Raw genomic sequence first — 14,664 nt, forward strand, 5'->3', positions numbered from 1 at the left:
CCTTTGTAGAAAAAAAACATTTTAACAACCGTATATTATTAACATTTTTCTATCACCACTAGAGGAATTTTTAATGATCTGGTCCATTTCACTGCAATTCCATTCTTAATGGGTGTATTTGTCACCACAAGAAAATCATGGGCTATTTTCTGCTTTTCCCCTCATACTAAACAGAGATTTAGTACCCTCCTACAAAATGAAACAAACTGCAGAAATTCTCTTAGTGGATTCTTTCTGAAAATTAGAATTTCTTAGGTCAGCATAAATGTAAGAAGGGAAAATATTAGCCGAAGTCTCTTTTTTAAGTAAAAAAAACAATTGCTTCAATAGTGAATTCCTTATTAACTTAAGAGATATATTTTACTTCTAGACCAACAGTTTCTGTGATCTTGTAATTGGATTTAAAAAAATGTTTAGCAGCCCACATAACCTTCATGGCAGTCTACCTTCTTCCCTAGAGCCTACATGAATAGAAAAATGAATCAGCAATATTTTCTACTTGACTTTTCTAAACCATCACCATGGTTCATTTTCTCTGCAATTGCAAAAGAACTGAATACTGATGGCTTAAATTATATAGCTGTAGATTATATTCTTGGAGGGTACCAAGGCACAAGCTTTACATGATTATATATTCTAATGCCCACAAATCAATCTCCCTCTTCATTAGTCCTCACTTACCGACTAGCACAGTGATGACCTTGTTGCTGGCATATTGTTCTATTTCCCGCAGCCACTCAGGAAGGCAACGGAAGGACTCCTCACAGGTTATGTCATAGGTGAGGATCAAGGCATTGGCGCTTCGGTAATAACTCTGGGTAATGGACCGGAATCTCTCTTGACCTGCTGTGTCCCAGATCTGAAGCTATAATGGCAAAAGAGAAGAATCAGGTTGGAGAAACAGAAAGAGCGAGCATTATTTTACTTTAGAAGTGGAAACACCTTCACCCAAATAATTTCATGGTTAAAAGGACTTAACAATTTAAAAAAAAATTTATTGTGTTTCTGGTTAGGAATAGGGACTGGCTTTATTTATTTATGTTTTTCCTTTGTTAGATTATTTTAAGTTTCCTCTTTACTCTTAAAAAAATTACTGAGCATTTATTATGTGCCAAGTTCTATTCTAAGTACTTTACACATAATACCTCATTTAATCCTCATAACTCTGTGAGGTAGGTACTATTGCTATATCCATTTCTCATATGAAGGACAGAGATGAATAAACTTGCTCAACATCTCACAGCCAATATATCCCAGAGCCAATTCAACCAGGCATTGTGGTCCCAGAGTCCATGCTCTTAACCATATGCTATATTATAAAAGTTACAGTACAGGGCAAGCTGCCATTCTGTGATTGTTGGCATTTCAATCAAAGTAACTGGAAAGGGGAAAAAGTCCAACTTTACCACCTTTTCCAGTTCAAAACTTAAATGAATATATTAAGGTATTATCTTTGTTAATGAAAACAGGAACAATGCCATGGAAGACCAAAAAAAAAAAAAAATCCTCAACCAGTTTTAAGCTTTGTGATCTTAAGTCACTTAGCCTCTTTGAGCTTCAGTGGTTTCTTTATAAAAGGAGGTTAATAACATGTACAACATGCTGAAAGTTAACATTTTCTGTAGTCATCTACCAGTTCTATGACCTAATAACTGATGGTTTTAACAAAGAAAAAGGCAAAACACTTCTCACTTCTCCCTGAATTGCCCCACAGAGCAGAAAGCTGCTGAAAGAGAACTGTTTTCTAGAGAGACTGCTGAGTGCAGAACAAATCAGAAGGCCTTAGGAAACAACAACAACAACAACAATAATAATCTTCCCTTATAACTGCATAAATTTCACATGTCACAAGATGCATTCACCCCCATTAACAGAACATCATTTCCTTACAGAAGGCCTTCTGGAATCTTCAGATTGGGCCAGGTTCCCTGTCACTACCACACCCCACTCCCAGATATTCTCTCCTGAAACTCACCCTGTAATTCTCCCTCATGAATTACAACGCCTGACCCACTTATTTATCTGTAATAATTTGTTTAATGGCTGTCTTCCTCAGTAAACTGAAAGCTTCATGAGGAGGAAGTCCAGGTCCATCTTACTCATGTTTTCCCTGCACTAAATAGAGTGTCTGGCAAATAGTAAGCTGTTCAAAGACTTATGGACATCCTCACCTAACCCTTACAACAATCCAGGAGGTTAGGCAAGTTTATGCCTCCCCTTTGTTAACAGAAAACTCCATTTCCTAACTGTGCTGTCTTTGCCCCCCAGAGACTGATTTCAACGTACATCAGTATCTAAAGAGGATGAGTCAGGTGGTGTCACACTCTGCTCATACCAGGATTAGCCCAGGAAAACGATGAGTAACCGACAGTCCCTGCCACCACTCAGCAGCACACAGGCTCTCCTTTGATTTAGAGCTGCAGCTGCCCTTTGATGATGTACATCAAAGTCTGTGTACACTGAAGGCGACCATACAGATACTCTGGTTTTTGCCAGGACAAAGGCTATTTCTTTGCTCTGCCCCAAACCTAGGGACATGATTCCCTTCTGCCAAGGCGTGTCTTAGAACAACAGATTACTGTCTTAATGCCACACTGAGTCTCTAAAAACAGTTGTGATTGGATTTAACTCTGGTAATCATTAGAAATCAGCATGTTCTCATGACTGGCACATCTTGAGGACAGCTTTGAGAATTAAAGCCACTAAAATATTTTCTAGAATAGTGACTGCATAGTTTTGTCAAGATGTATGTATGCTGCTTTCTCATAGGGGGCTGCCTGTTTCCAGCCTTACAGTTGATTCTTGAGGATATCTGTATTCTATTGCTTCTATTATTCAACTCAATTTCACCATTCTCTCTGTAATTCATTTACACCTTTTCAGCATTTACAGGTCACAAATAAATGCAGAGCACTGTGCTAAGCACAGGAAGGTTACAAAGATGAATAAAACACAATCACTTATCTCAAAGAGCACACCGTCTATAGGGAGGACAAACACAATGGTAACTAACCATAATAAAATATGAAATGTTCTATTAAAAAGGCACTAGGAGGAGAAAGTCTCCTAGTGTAAGTCTCATGCTGGTCGACATGCTCTCAATATCAGAGCCATGGGCTTTCTAACCACTCTCACCTCCAACATGGGGCTACATACTGTTTACTCTCTTCTTTGTACCACTACTTACACCTCTATTGCCTCACCATCACAATAATGTACTGTAATCATTGGTTTACTACTGTGTCTCCTTGCTAGACTGAGTTCTTTGAGGGCAAGGGCTATCTCTTATTTAAGTCTAACCTTCCAGTGTCTTCCTAACACAGTCTGTGGTACATGGTGAACACATCTGAATGATGGCTAACTGAAGGAACAAAGGCTTGTGGAATCACGAAGGATTGATTAAGTCCAGGTAATGGTTAGTAGGATAATAAAGGTTTCATGGCTAAAATATTTGAGTTAGATGATAGTAAGTTACTAGGGAGCAAAGATGCTTTATCTAACACAGTGCTTGGCACAAAGCATCCACCATAACAGAGGATAGATGAATAAACGGATGGACAAATGGTTGAATAAGCAAACATATTTGCATTCTTTCAAGACTTTCCTATCTATGCAAAATGAACCTGATCAGAGAGACTTCCAAAAAAATCTTCTATTTCTATAACAATTAATCTCCTAAAGTTAAAATGTTATAGACTAGCTTAGTTTTACTTATGAGTCATTTATTTAAGATAGACTTTTAAAATATCAATAGATAGGAGAAAATTCTATATATATTTTAATTATATTTTCTATCCAAGGTCACCTTCATAATGCAGAGCACTTTAAGTAAAGAGCCTCTTCCCCAACTTTGCTTTTACCGATTTAGCACTAAGCCTTAATAGCTACAAGAACCTTTCTAATACCTGTGATTCCCTGACTTCAATCCTGGGAGCCATCCTAGAAAGAATGAGACTTGTAGAGGAAGCTGGGGGTCAGGGGTGAGGAGAAGTCAGGAGAGAGACCTGGGCTCTGGTCCTGTTCTGCCACTTGCCAGGCAGGTGATCTCTTTTCCATTGTCTTCATGGGGCTCTGAGAACGCCTGAAAACCTCTAGCATAAAGACACTTAAATATCACCAGGAAGAGGTATTTTGTAATTGTTCAAGAACAAAGACAATAATAAGACAACAACTGTTTCTTGCGTGAAGCCTGGGCAACTCTGCCCTCTTATACTGACAGAATAAGGAAGTTGATTCTCAGGTGTCCAAGTGTTAACAAGGCCATTGGATTAATGTGGTCAAATAGGGTCATTTTATATCTTGATTCTGCATACATGGCTAGAAAGATGCACAGGCAAATTGGTTAGGACTCCGTTGAGGAGATTAGCCAACTCTTGAGCCTTATGAATAAAGGAGGTGCAGAGGCAATGGGGACAGAAACTAGATGTGAATACCAAGATGAGTCAGACACAAACCTTGCTCTTGGGGAGCCTGTGGTCTCAAGACAGTCAGATGTTATAAAAAGATGGATTTTTAGCTGAGTGTAATAAGCGCTTAAAAATGAAGTTACGGTTTACAGAAAGTGGAATAAATGTAATGCCTAAACCTGGGGACTCAGGAAAGAAGAATAAGGTGTTCGTTAACAGTGAGGACCAATTCTTACTCACTCGTACTCATTCCCAGTGCCTGGCACCTGGCAGGCACTAACATTCTGGTCAAAAGAATTAATTCACACATATATATGTACATAAATGGGAAACCCAAACACCTGCAAGTAAAATGCCTGAAGCAGTAGTTATCTTCACCTAACTTTTAGGGATAGCAACCCAATCCACTCTGCTGGAACAACAGAGAGCTGCAAGTGGCTCTTCCAGCCAATGCCTGTTGCATGCACACTCCTGTCTCCTTCCTATCCCCACACCCTTGCTCCTAATCTCCACCCCAATCTGAGCTTTCCGGTTGGCATTTACACAGATGTCACTCCATAATTTTGTTTTCCAGAGCCCTCAGCTCTCCATCACTACTGTATTTAGTGTAAACATCTGGAGTAAGGAACTACTCTGAGGAGTCAGAGCTAGAAGAAACACTGGGAGAGCCTCTACCTCCAACTCAGGAGCCTCGTCCTATATTTCTATGTGTCGATGAAATGCTACAAGAGCATCCTGGAGCTTCTCTGCCCTTCCCAAAGCATTTGAAGGCTGGAGTGCAGATACATATGGGAGAAGGATACAAATGACATGTACTCAAACTTGGAATGCTTAGGTTGGGATCCAGCTGGGACTCTGACGCCACAGTTTGCACTGCGCACTTGATGTCAGGGTTATGGCTTCTTTCCATGGGCCTCAGCTCTGAAAGATCAGACAATGGAATTCCACTAACTCTGACGGGCAGGTCTTTGCACCCTTCTTCCACGTAATTTAGTCTAACTTCACATTTCTTTCCATCATCTGATTTATTCCCTTGCTCCAAGGTGACAAGCTTCTTATGCCTTCATTCCCATCTTCTTTAATGGCAGGGGAGACCCCAAGGAGGCAGCGGGGTGCTTTAGCTCACAAAACTGGTTCACATCCTGCCTACTTCCCTTCCTAACTATGAAGCCACAGATAAGTCTCTCAACCTCTCTGAAATCCATAAAATAAAGATAATTTACCATTTACCACACAGGGTTTACAGTAAGGATTAAATTAAATAGGACAATATACGTAAAATCATCTAGCAGAGAGACTGACACGTAGTATGTACTTGATAAACACTATCTCCCTCTCCCGGTATTGGACATAGCATAGTTCTTACAGATACCAAAACATCCAGAGGCCACAAAGGGGAAGGGAGAGAACATGGAGCCCTTCTGAACCCCTCATTTAGTATCTCCCCCTTGCTAGAAATAAGGGTATGATGGGAGACAGAATAACTCTAGTAAATGATTGATATGACTGAATGACCCATAACAAATGTAGGAATCAGTAGAATCTTCCATGGGGCTGCTATTCAGAAAAGGTAGCACTGCTTATTGGCTCAACTTGGGAGATCTCCCTCCAAATTTTCTTCTTTGTTTTCACATCACCTCTGACATGACAGAAGACAGGACAACCTTGCCTTAGCCCTTCTTTCTCTGTCTTCCCATCTATAAACACACCATCCAGAACCCTTCCTGCCCCCATAAAGGGAACAGAAGAACTTCAGAAATAAGCTGCAATGGCAGAGTATATTATTTTCAATGTGGAAGATATAATAAATGTTATGAAAACACTACTTCTTTTCACATAGGACAAGAAAAACCTTACTGAACACTGAGCATCTTACCTTTACTTTTTCACCGTTAATCTCCACTGTCTTAATCATAAAATCAACTCCAATTGTGGCTCCTTGGCCAGGCGGAAAAAGACCCTAGAGAATAAATAATGGAAAATAACAATTAAGCAAATCTTTCAAATGAAATTTCCCCTTCCCTCTCCCCTTCCTCCCATAACTACCATTGCCAGCCCTTCCTCTGGCTGAGTTAACTAGCAGTAAAGAGAACTCTGGTTAGTGTCATGGGAGCCCTGTTTAATTTAATTTTGTATGTATGTATGTTTTGAGGGAAGGAGAAGTGAAGGAGAAAGGAGAAGAGAGAAATTCTGAAAGAAAAAGAAAGGGAAAGGGGGGCAAAGAAAAGGAGAGGAAGACAGAGGGTGAAGGGAGAGAACTGGGAAAGGGCAAGGGGATCTGATTTCAAAGAATGAAACAAAAATCAGACTCAAGGATAAGATCAAGGGACGGGGAACCACAGGGGTGAGATCAGGATTGTTATAGTGAAGGCAAAATGTATAAGTGCTCTAAGAGAGGTAAAATCAAGGAAGATTAAAACTGGTTATCAGTCTATGACATGGGCAGCCATAGGAGTGGACAACCAATATGAAAAAAAATGAGAAATCAGTGTGAGAAAGATGAATGGTACAGTGAAGCTTTTGGATTTTCTCCTGCCCTTAGGGTGATAACTATTTCCCTCAGTGCAATGTACCATACATATATGATTACATGAGACCAAGGCCAATGATATTGGGAAGATAATCAAAAACAATGTCATTCAGTGAGAAAGTATAGTAGAAATAGCACTAATCCAGGAGGCAGCAGCCTTAGGATATCTGTGTGACCTCAAGCAAACCAGTTCCCTTCTCTGGGTCTCAAATTCAATGAGTTTGAGGCTGATGTAAGCATTTCAAAAACAAAAACAAGCTTAACATTAAACTGGAAGCTGAAATAGAAAGATTTTAGCAAAATTACTTGTATAATGTAATGTACTGTACATAATACTTCCCGCAAGCTTAGGGAGGGAGTTGGAGGTAGGAAGGAATTCTAACAGAAAAGAATACTTTACCTAGTTTCCCTTCCCTCTTCATTTATAGTCCAGAATTTCCAGAAATTAAAGTAAAATAGACTTTATTAGCTCTGGCAGCTAAGATTGGGGCACTTTTAATTAAGTCCATTCCCTAACAAGAGAATTCTTCAATTAAAGTTTAAACTTAAAAGACTAGGCTTCAAAACAACAGGAAATGTTCCATTGCATGTCTGCAAAAGATATAAATATAAACATTCATAACTTTACTTACAAATATTGAATCAATTTTCTTCTATTTTGGTTTGGCTCAAACACAAGGCTGCTAAGCTTCAAGTTTATAGCTCCAGCTGTTTTGCAGTCTAACAAATGCCAAAAAATAAAAACAAATCCTTCCCAATGACTTCTCTATCATTTTGTTCCCCAATTCCTCACGCTTCAAAAACAGCTGAATCCAATTCATTTTAACTGTCTACTAAATAACAAAACAAACATGATCCTGCCTATGAAATATGAATTTTGGGAGTAGTTGGGGGACTGGGAAGGGTACAAAGTAGACAGAAATGAAAAATAAGAGGTGGTGTGTTTATTGGTAAAAATTAGTGTTCAAAAATGGAAGCATTTTTACCTCAAATGATAAGGTTTATACTTTTAAAGAGAAAAGCAAGACTCCAATGGTCTCAGAGCTTAGAATATGTGAAAGATAACAATGATCAGGCTGAGAACCAGGAGACCTGGGTTCTAATCCTAGCCTTGCTACTAACAGGCCATGAGATGCAAAGACTTCATTTCATCCCTCTAGACCTGAGTTCTTCATCTGTAAAATGAGAGAATCTTTCAGTAATAAAACAAGGTCAAGAGAGTTTTTATGAAAAAGGAGTATAAACTTCTCTACATGTCTGCAGTTTTGTCCTCCTGCCAAAAGCAGAAAAAATTACTAATGTTAGATGGAAGTAAAACCAGCTGACGTTTCCAATGCAATGCGCCATGTTGGTGGACTAAGCTCAGATGCATTAGCTTGTTACTTTTGATTTCGCCAGACTAAGGCTTAGTAAAAAGCACTGAGTTCTTTTCTGTGTTCATTATCATAGGGAAAACTCTGGCATTTCCAGAGATGACTCTCTGCCCTAAAGCTGTTTGTGTGTTATTGGATCTGGCTCTCCAGTTTCTGACAGAACAGAATCGCAGAATGTCAGAGCTGCAAGGAGTCTTGGAAATCACCAGGCTACTTGTGTGCAGCAGGACGGCAGGAGGCCCAGAAAGGGTGAGTAACTTACCCAGGCTCACAGGATGAGCCAGGGGCAGAGCTGGGACCTGTGTCTTGACTCTCAAGCCAATATTCTCTTCATGACACCAGGATGCCCTGTGCCTTAGAAGAGCTAGTCTCAACTTTCCCAACTAGCACTTTATGAAAATGTAAGATGCACGCATGATAATCCTTAAACGGACACCATTCATATTTTTCTGGGAAAACACAAAAGAAGGTCAACCTCAGAATGATTTCCTACTCATTCTCGTATAAAAATAGGTATGTAATCTCTGGCAGTAATTCTCAAAAGGGCAGCCCCAAAGGAAACTTGTACTAAGACCATGTGATAAGGGCTCACCTCAAAGAGAACACTTAATTTAGTTCAAATAGTCCTTCACTGGTCTCATTTCATCTCCATTTAATCTAGAAAAATCAGCATATTTGATTCTGAACCAAAATGATTCACCCAGTTTTCTGGGAGGTATCAGAGGGCATAGGCAGGGAGTTTGGTTTATTTGTATTTAAGTTTTTTAAAAATTAATATTTAGGTTTAATTTGATATCCAGATTCATTTGTTTCCACCTTCGGATTATAATTAACTAATGATCTATTTTTTAATGTAATAAACCATTTTTGATACTGCACACTGAATGAAAACTACTTGCCCCTTTCATTAAGGGAAGCACCAAGAGGCGTAGCAGGTGGGTGGTGACCCACGGATCCAGGCCTCCTTGAGATGGTTTAAAAAACTCTAGTGCAGGCTACAAAGCCGGTGCACCTTCAAAGGGTACATTAAGAATTAGCAGCCAAGAGGCTGGCGCTAGGCCAGTCACTCATCCTATTAGGTTCCCTTAACCCTGCAGGCCAGACCGAAAAGGCCAACCCTGGACTTTCAAGTTCTCTTACCTGAGTGAATCGTCGGACTAGGCACGTCTTCCCCACACCAGCATTGCCAATTAAAACAATTTTAAACAGGAAATCATAATCTTCCATACTCATTTACACAGCTGCAAGGCAAACAAATACAGGCAAGAGTGAGAAGGGGCCTGGTCAGACTTGCTCACAGAGCTCAAGCTGCACCAGCCTTGTCTGCTCAGAAACAACAGGTCTGACTCATTTGAAGAGCAATTTAATGCTCCCCTCTGGTGACTCTGCCAGCAAGAGGAACACAGGTGTCTGGTCACTGATGGACTTTATTCCTTCCCAGTTATCTCACGCCACAAAGAGTAAATGACACAGATGTTCTTTCACCTGGTAACCTTTATTCTTCCAAGTAGTCATGTCGCAGGTCGCTCATGTGATAAGATTTGTTTTCTTTTAGCATAGAAAGGAGATTACAAATCTACGTGTGGACAAGCTGAGAGTGCAAGGAAGCAGGGCAAAGGAGAGCCCATCCAAAGCTTAAAGGTGGTTCACGTATAGGCCGCATATGCCCCTCGGAAGAAGATCTAGGGGCTGGGAGCCTGAATGGAGGTAAAGATACTTAGGAAGGAACCTTTCAGTTTCTTGTAAGTCTTGGGGTCTTACCAGTGGGAGATATTGCAATCTTTTTCTTCTGCCACCACCTCATGCTGGGGCTATACACATGCTACCAGCCATGCTATGGGCTTTGGTATATGGCATTTCCCTTGTCTGGGACAGCCTCCCTCCCACCTTTTCTGCCTCATGAAGTCAATCCTTTAAGGCCCAGTGCAACCATCTCTTCCTGAGGTTTTCGCTGATCTTCCCCAAATAAAGTTAAAGACTTTCATCATTCCTCTGTCTTAAAACTTCACTTGCTATATACAATTATCTGCTCAAATGTCTGCCTCATCCTTGATGGAAGGGATCACATCTTTCAGCTTTATTTTCCTACCCCATGGAACAGAGTTACACCTAAATGTCTACTTTAGAATTAAAGAATTCATGGTCATATTGCTTAAGTGAAGGCCTTAGTTTCTCCAATTGTGCTAAAAAGAATACTACATGTTCTATCTACTTCAGAGGACTGTTGTAAAGATTACGAAAAAAAAATCTATACAAAAGAGCCCTGTTATTCATAAAGCCCTATCCTAGTGAAAACAATTGTAAGCTACTGAGTATATATGATAGTACTATGCTAATTACCATAGGAAATACAGAGATGAGACAATCTCTGCCCTCAAGACCAACATGAGAAAAGTTACAACAACAACAAAGTTAAATTCAGTTCAAATCTGCAGCAGAGCTCATTCTATAAGGTACAGGCAAAACAAGCCTGGTAGACTCTGGAGGAAAAGGAACACTTGCCCCTGCAGCAAGCCCATTAGGGGGAGGATGCTTGAAAAAACTAGAGAAGCCTCGGGGTCACTCCTATCAGCTGAAGCACAAATGACTGCAGGGTTGCAAGGCAAAAGGAGAGTCCACTGCACTGAGACCCGTCAAGTCCTTAGAGGAGCTGATTTCCTGGATGCAAAGGTGATTTCTATGTGGATTTCAACTGATACTTGGAAAGATGACTGAAAACTAAGCCACATGCAGGTAGCAGTTCGTGGAGTTCTGTCTCAGTTTTGGGACCATGAAGGAAAAACATTTCTCTGTCAAGAACCTGGGTCCAAAAGCAGTTGCTGAACTTGTTATATACCAGACACTGTACTAGGTCCTTTATGAATATTCCCATTTGTTTTCACACATCTGTGAGGCTGGTATTTAGTAATATGGTACCTATTTTTCAGGTGAGTCAACAGAAGTTAAAGGAAATTAAGAATGTATCCAGAAGTCAGAAAGCCAACAGCCAGCCCTCAACTTCAGAAGAATACGGTGTCATCAAAAGAACTCTAACTTTGGAACCAGAGAAACCTAGGTTCAAATCCTGACTATACTGCCTTCTAAATCTGTGCCTTCTGGCAAGTAGCAATTTTTTTTAGATCCTTAACTTCCCCAGCAACAAATGAAGCTAATAAAACCTGTATCACAGAGTTGTGATGCCTGAAGGAATTAATGAAACCCCCAAGAACAGTATCTGGCTTTCAGAGCTCCCAACTCTTCAATATGACTCAAATGTTCCATGGTCTGGTTTCTGCCTTCATTATTGCCAGTGTCATCTCTGACCACTCTCCTCACACGCCATGCTCTAAGCTCACTGTATTTCTTCAGTTTCTTAAACATCACTGCATTTTCTCTTAAGACCTTCACATATACTGTTCCTTCTGCCCAAAACACAGAACACAACCTCCCCTCACCATCCACAGCCTAGCCAACTTTCATTCCTCCTTTAGATATCAGCTTAAACATCACTCTCTCTAGTGCACTTCTCTGACCTATGAGGGAGGCTGGGCTCCCCTGCTATATGCTCCCACAATACCCTTCCCCTCTCCCTACTCACCATGCTTCACTGTACTTATACATATCTTTCCACACTCCAACACCATCCTTCAGCACCTCCGCCCTACATACATACACATACAGACACGCACACGCACATGCACACATACATGCACAACCATGAGTGGCATGAGAGTAATGAAGTGTCTGGCTGAGCCATGATCCCAACCCATCTCATTACTGTCATTGTCATCATCATCATCATCTTACTCTATATTATTAATTCATTTCATCCTCAAAACAATCAGGTGGACACTATTAGAATCTTAAATTGACTGAAGCATAAGAGAAGTTATATAAAAAGTTGTTAAGGTCTCACTTAATGGTGAGTCCCACTTAACCTGTGGAGCTGGGATTCAAATCCAGATGGCCTAGGTCCAGGATCCATTTGTCCTTGAACCACTACCTTGTAGTTCCTTTCACAATACCTGGCTTATGGTAGAAGCTTAAGAAAGATCAGATGAATCAAATCATGAAGGGTGAGCACTTAAGAAATGTGATTTCCCTTCTCTCCTCCTCTACCTTCAAATCCAAAACTCTACTGCACTATAGTAGTTTAAATAAGAATCAAAGTCAAACTCTGAGAAAAAAAACTCAGGGACATGGTATGTTAATTAAAACTCGATAAAGTTGTTAACAGTGAAAAGAAAATAAATCTCAAAGACAGGCACAAGGATAGTAGAAAGTCATGAGGTTCTGTGGACCACCATGGACCATAACTCACTGCTTTCCTAAGTCAATGACAGAGAAGACAGAATGGGGCCACATTCTTTTTCTGAGCTTCGATTGTTTGCCACACTTTACTTTCCATCTTTGGCAGAAGTCAAGAAACGAGCAGAGAATCCAAAGGAGAACACCCCAAACTACAGCCTAAGAAACAGGGCTCCTAAGAGGTTAACAGTACCTAAATTATGCATCTTCAGGAAAAGAAGGAGAAGAGTTACTTGGTCAGAGTCAGCACTCATAGTCAAGTCTCATGTGCTTACCACCTGGAGCAAGGCACAGATAAAAGTCAAGGCCCTTCTCCTTTCTATAAGAAATTACTTTAATACTCTGTTGAGATTTTTGTTGTTGTTGTTTGTTTTTTAAATAAATCTCTAGAGAAAACATGTTTGGTCTCTTTAAAACTGTGGGCTATCTGGAGCTAAGGCTGGACTGTAAACTCTGGGTTACCTGGGGCAGTTACTGTTTTATTTCTAATAGAAAACACACTGCTGAATGATAAGCTCAGAATATTCTCTGGAAACTGCACTCTGAGGAAGCCCTTCTGTTTGGTAAGTAAGGTAAGAGCTCAGGCATCGCCGATCACCATGTGATGAGACAGCTTCCTGGGAAGGGAAATCCATTTGGAGGCAGTTAGTTACACTCAGCCCTAAATGGACAACAAAGTCACACTTCGTGTGGGGAGCAAACAGTCCCAAGATATGCTACCGGCCAACCACTATTGTAAAATTTTTTTATGCCATTATTGTTAATAATAATAATAGCTAATACTTCTTCAATGTTTATTATGTACCAGGTTCTCTTCTACATGTATTCACTCATTTAATCCTTACAAACAACCCTATGAGGTAGATAATATTATTATCAAGCTTACAGAAGATGAGACTGAGGCACAGAGAGGTTATGCTGAAGTCACACAGCTAGTTAGTCTTATGACAGGAAATCAAACCCAGATCAATCAAACTCCAAAGCCCGGCTCCTTCTGAAATAGGATGCTGCTGCCCTCTGCCTTGTGATTGACAGTGTTGCTATAGTTGTCATGAGGGCCGGAGGCTCAGCTGACTGGAACCCTAGAACGCTGTGAGCTGTAGCATTCTAGAATCCTCCTATTCTGGAAGCAGCACACCCACATCAATAGAGCCACATAGATTCCAGATCATATAAGCACTCACTTTGCCCTCTGAGTCCGTCTCATTTAGGAGATGGACTCAGAGTTTTCCCTGCATACTCATAATTGAGTCATCATTCATCCATGTAACTAAGTACTAGGCACAGGAACACTATTCAGATAAACAAGCAAAATCTCAAATACCATAATCACCATGATAGCTCTAAATAAATGGATATACGCATAAGATTCAGAAAGGAAAAACAGGCGAGGAAAAGAAAAAAAATAAGTAAAAAAAAAAATGATACAGGAAACAAGATGTACTAGGAAAAGGTTAAAAAGAAAAAATGTTCTAAGCAATTTGATTCTGGCAACATACACCATTTATCAAAGTGACCTTTAAAATAATGTATTCACTGTTGTACATAAGAACATTTTCCCCCCTGCCCTTTCGGCTCCGTGTAAGAGATAAAATCAAGGCTTCCGGTGAACAGAAGGCCAGGTGCCTGCCCCATCTTCTGACCCAGGCCTCTGCCGAAGAAAATGATATTTTGAGAACTTGTCCTTGTTCAAAACCCATGTATCTCACTCATGTCCTTTTCTCATTCAGGGTCTGTAATTGAGGGGGTTGGGTGCCTAGGTGCCACAGCCCCTTCCCAGGACAGAAGCAGCATGATAATGAAATTAAGTGATCTGGGTCTGGGATCTACAGAGAAACTACAGAGCTGTGTAGTGTCCTCATCTATAAAATGAGGATAATAGTTGAACCTATAATATTAGAATCTATATCACTGAGTTGCTTGAGAGGCAAATAAGATAATATATGGAGTAGTGACCTTTTTAAAAATAGAATGATCAAATGTTGTTTTCTTTAACCTTTCTGACAAGAATCATATATACAGAGGGCAAAACATACAGCCAAACAAAAAGGAGAGAAAAGAATCACCT

The 14,664-nt window shown here is 40.2% G+C and overlaps 1 protein-coding gene across 6 annotated transcripts in view; it reads right to left on the reverse strand.

Moving 5' to 3' along the window:
* RAB30 (RAB30, member RAS oncogene family) overlaps nt 1-14,664 on the reverse strand; it is a 73,181-nt gene that overhangs the window by 11,829 nt on the left and 46,688 nt on the right. For all 6 annotated transcript variants that reach the window (XM_006926659.3, XM_015600448.2, XM_015600449.2 and 3 more), the window contains 3 exons: nt 9,450-9,550; nt 6,283-6,366; nt 682-865 (listed from right to left, as the gene is read on the reverse strand). In XM_006926659.3, the coding sequence (XP_006926721.1) occupies nt 682-865; nt 6,283-6,366; nt 9,450-9,542 (361 nt within the window). In that variant the 5' untranslated portion in view covers nt 9,543-9,550. The remainder of the gene's footprint in view (nt 1-681; nt 866-6,282; nt 6,367-9,449; nt 9,551-14,664) is intronic.

Source organism: Pteropus alecto, unplaced genomic scaffold, assembly GCF_000325575.1.
Source record: "Pteropus alecto unplaced genomic scaffold, ASM32557v1 scaffold7, whole genome shotgun sequence".
In the NCBI taxonomy this organism is placed as follows: Eukaryota; Metazoa; Chordata; class Mammalia; order Chiroptera; family Pteropodidae; genus Pteropus; species Pteropus alecto.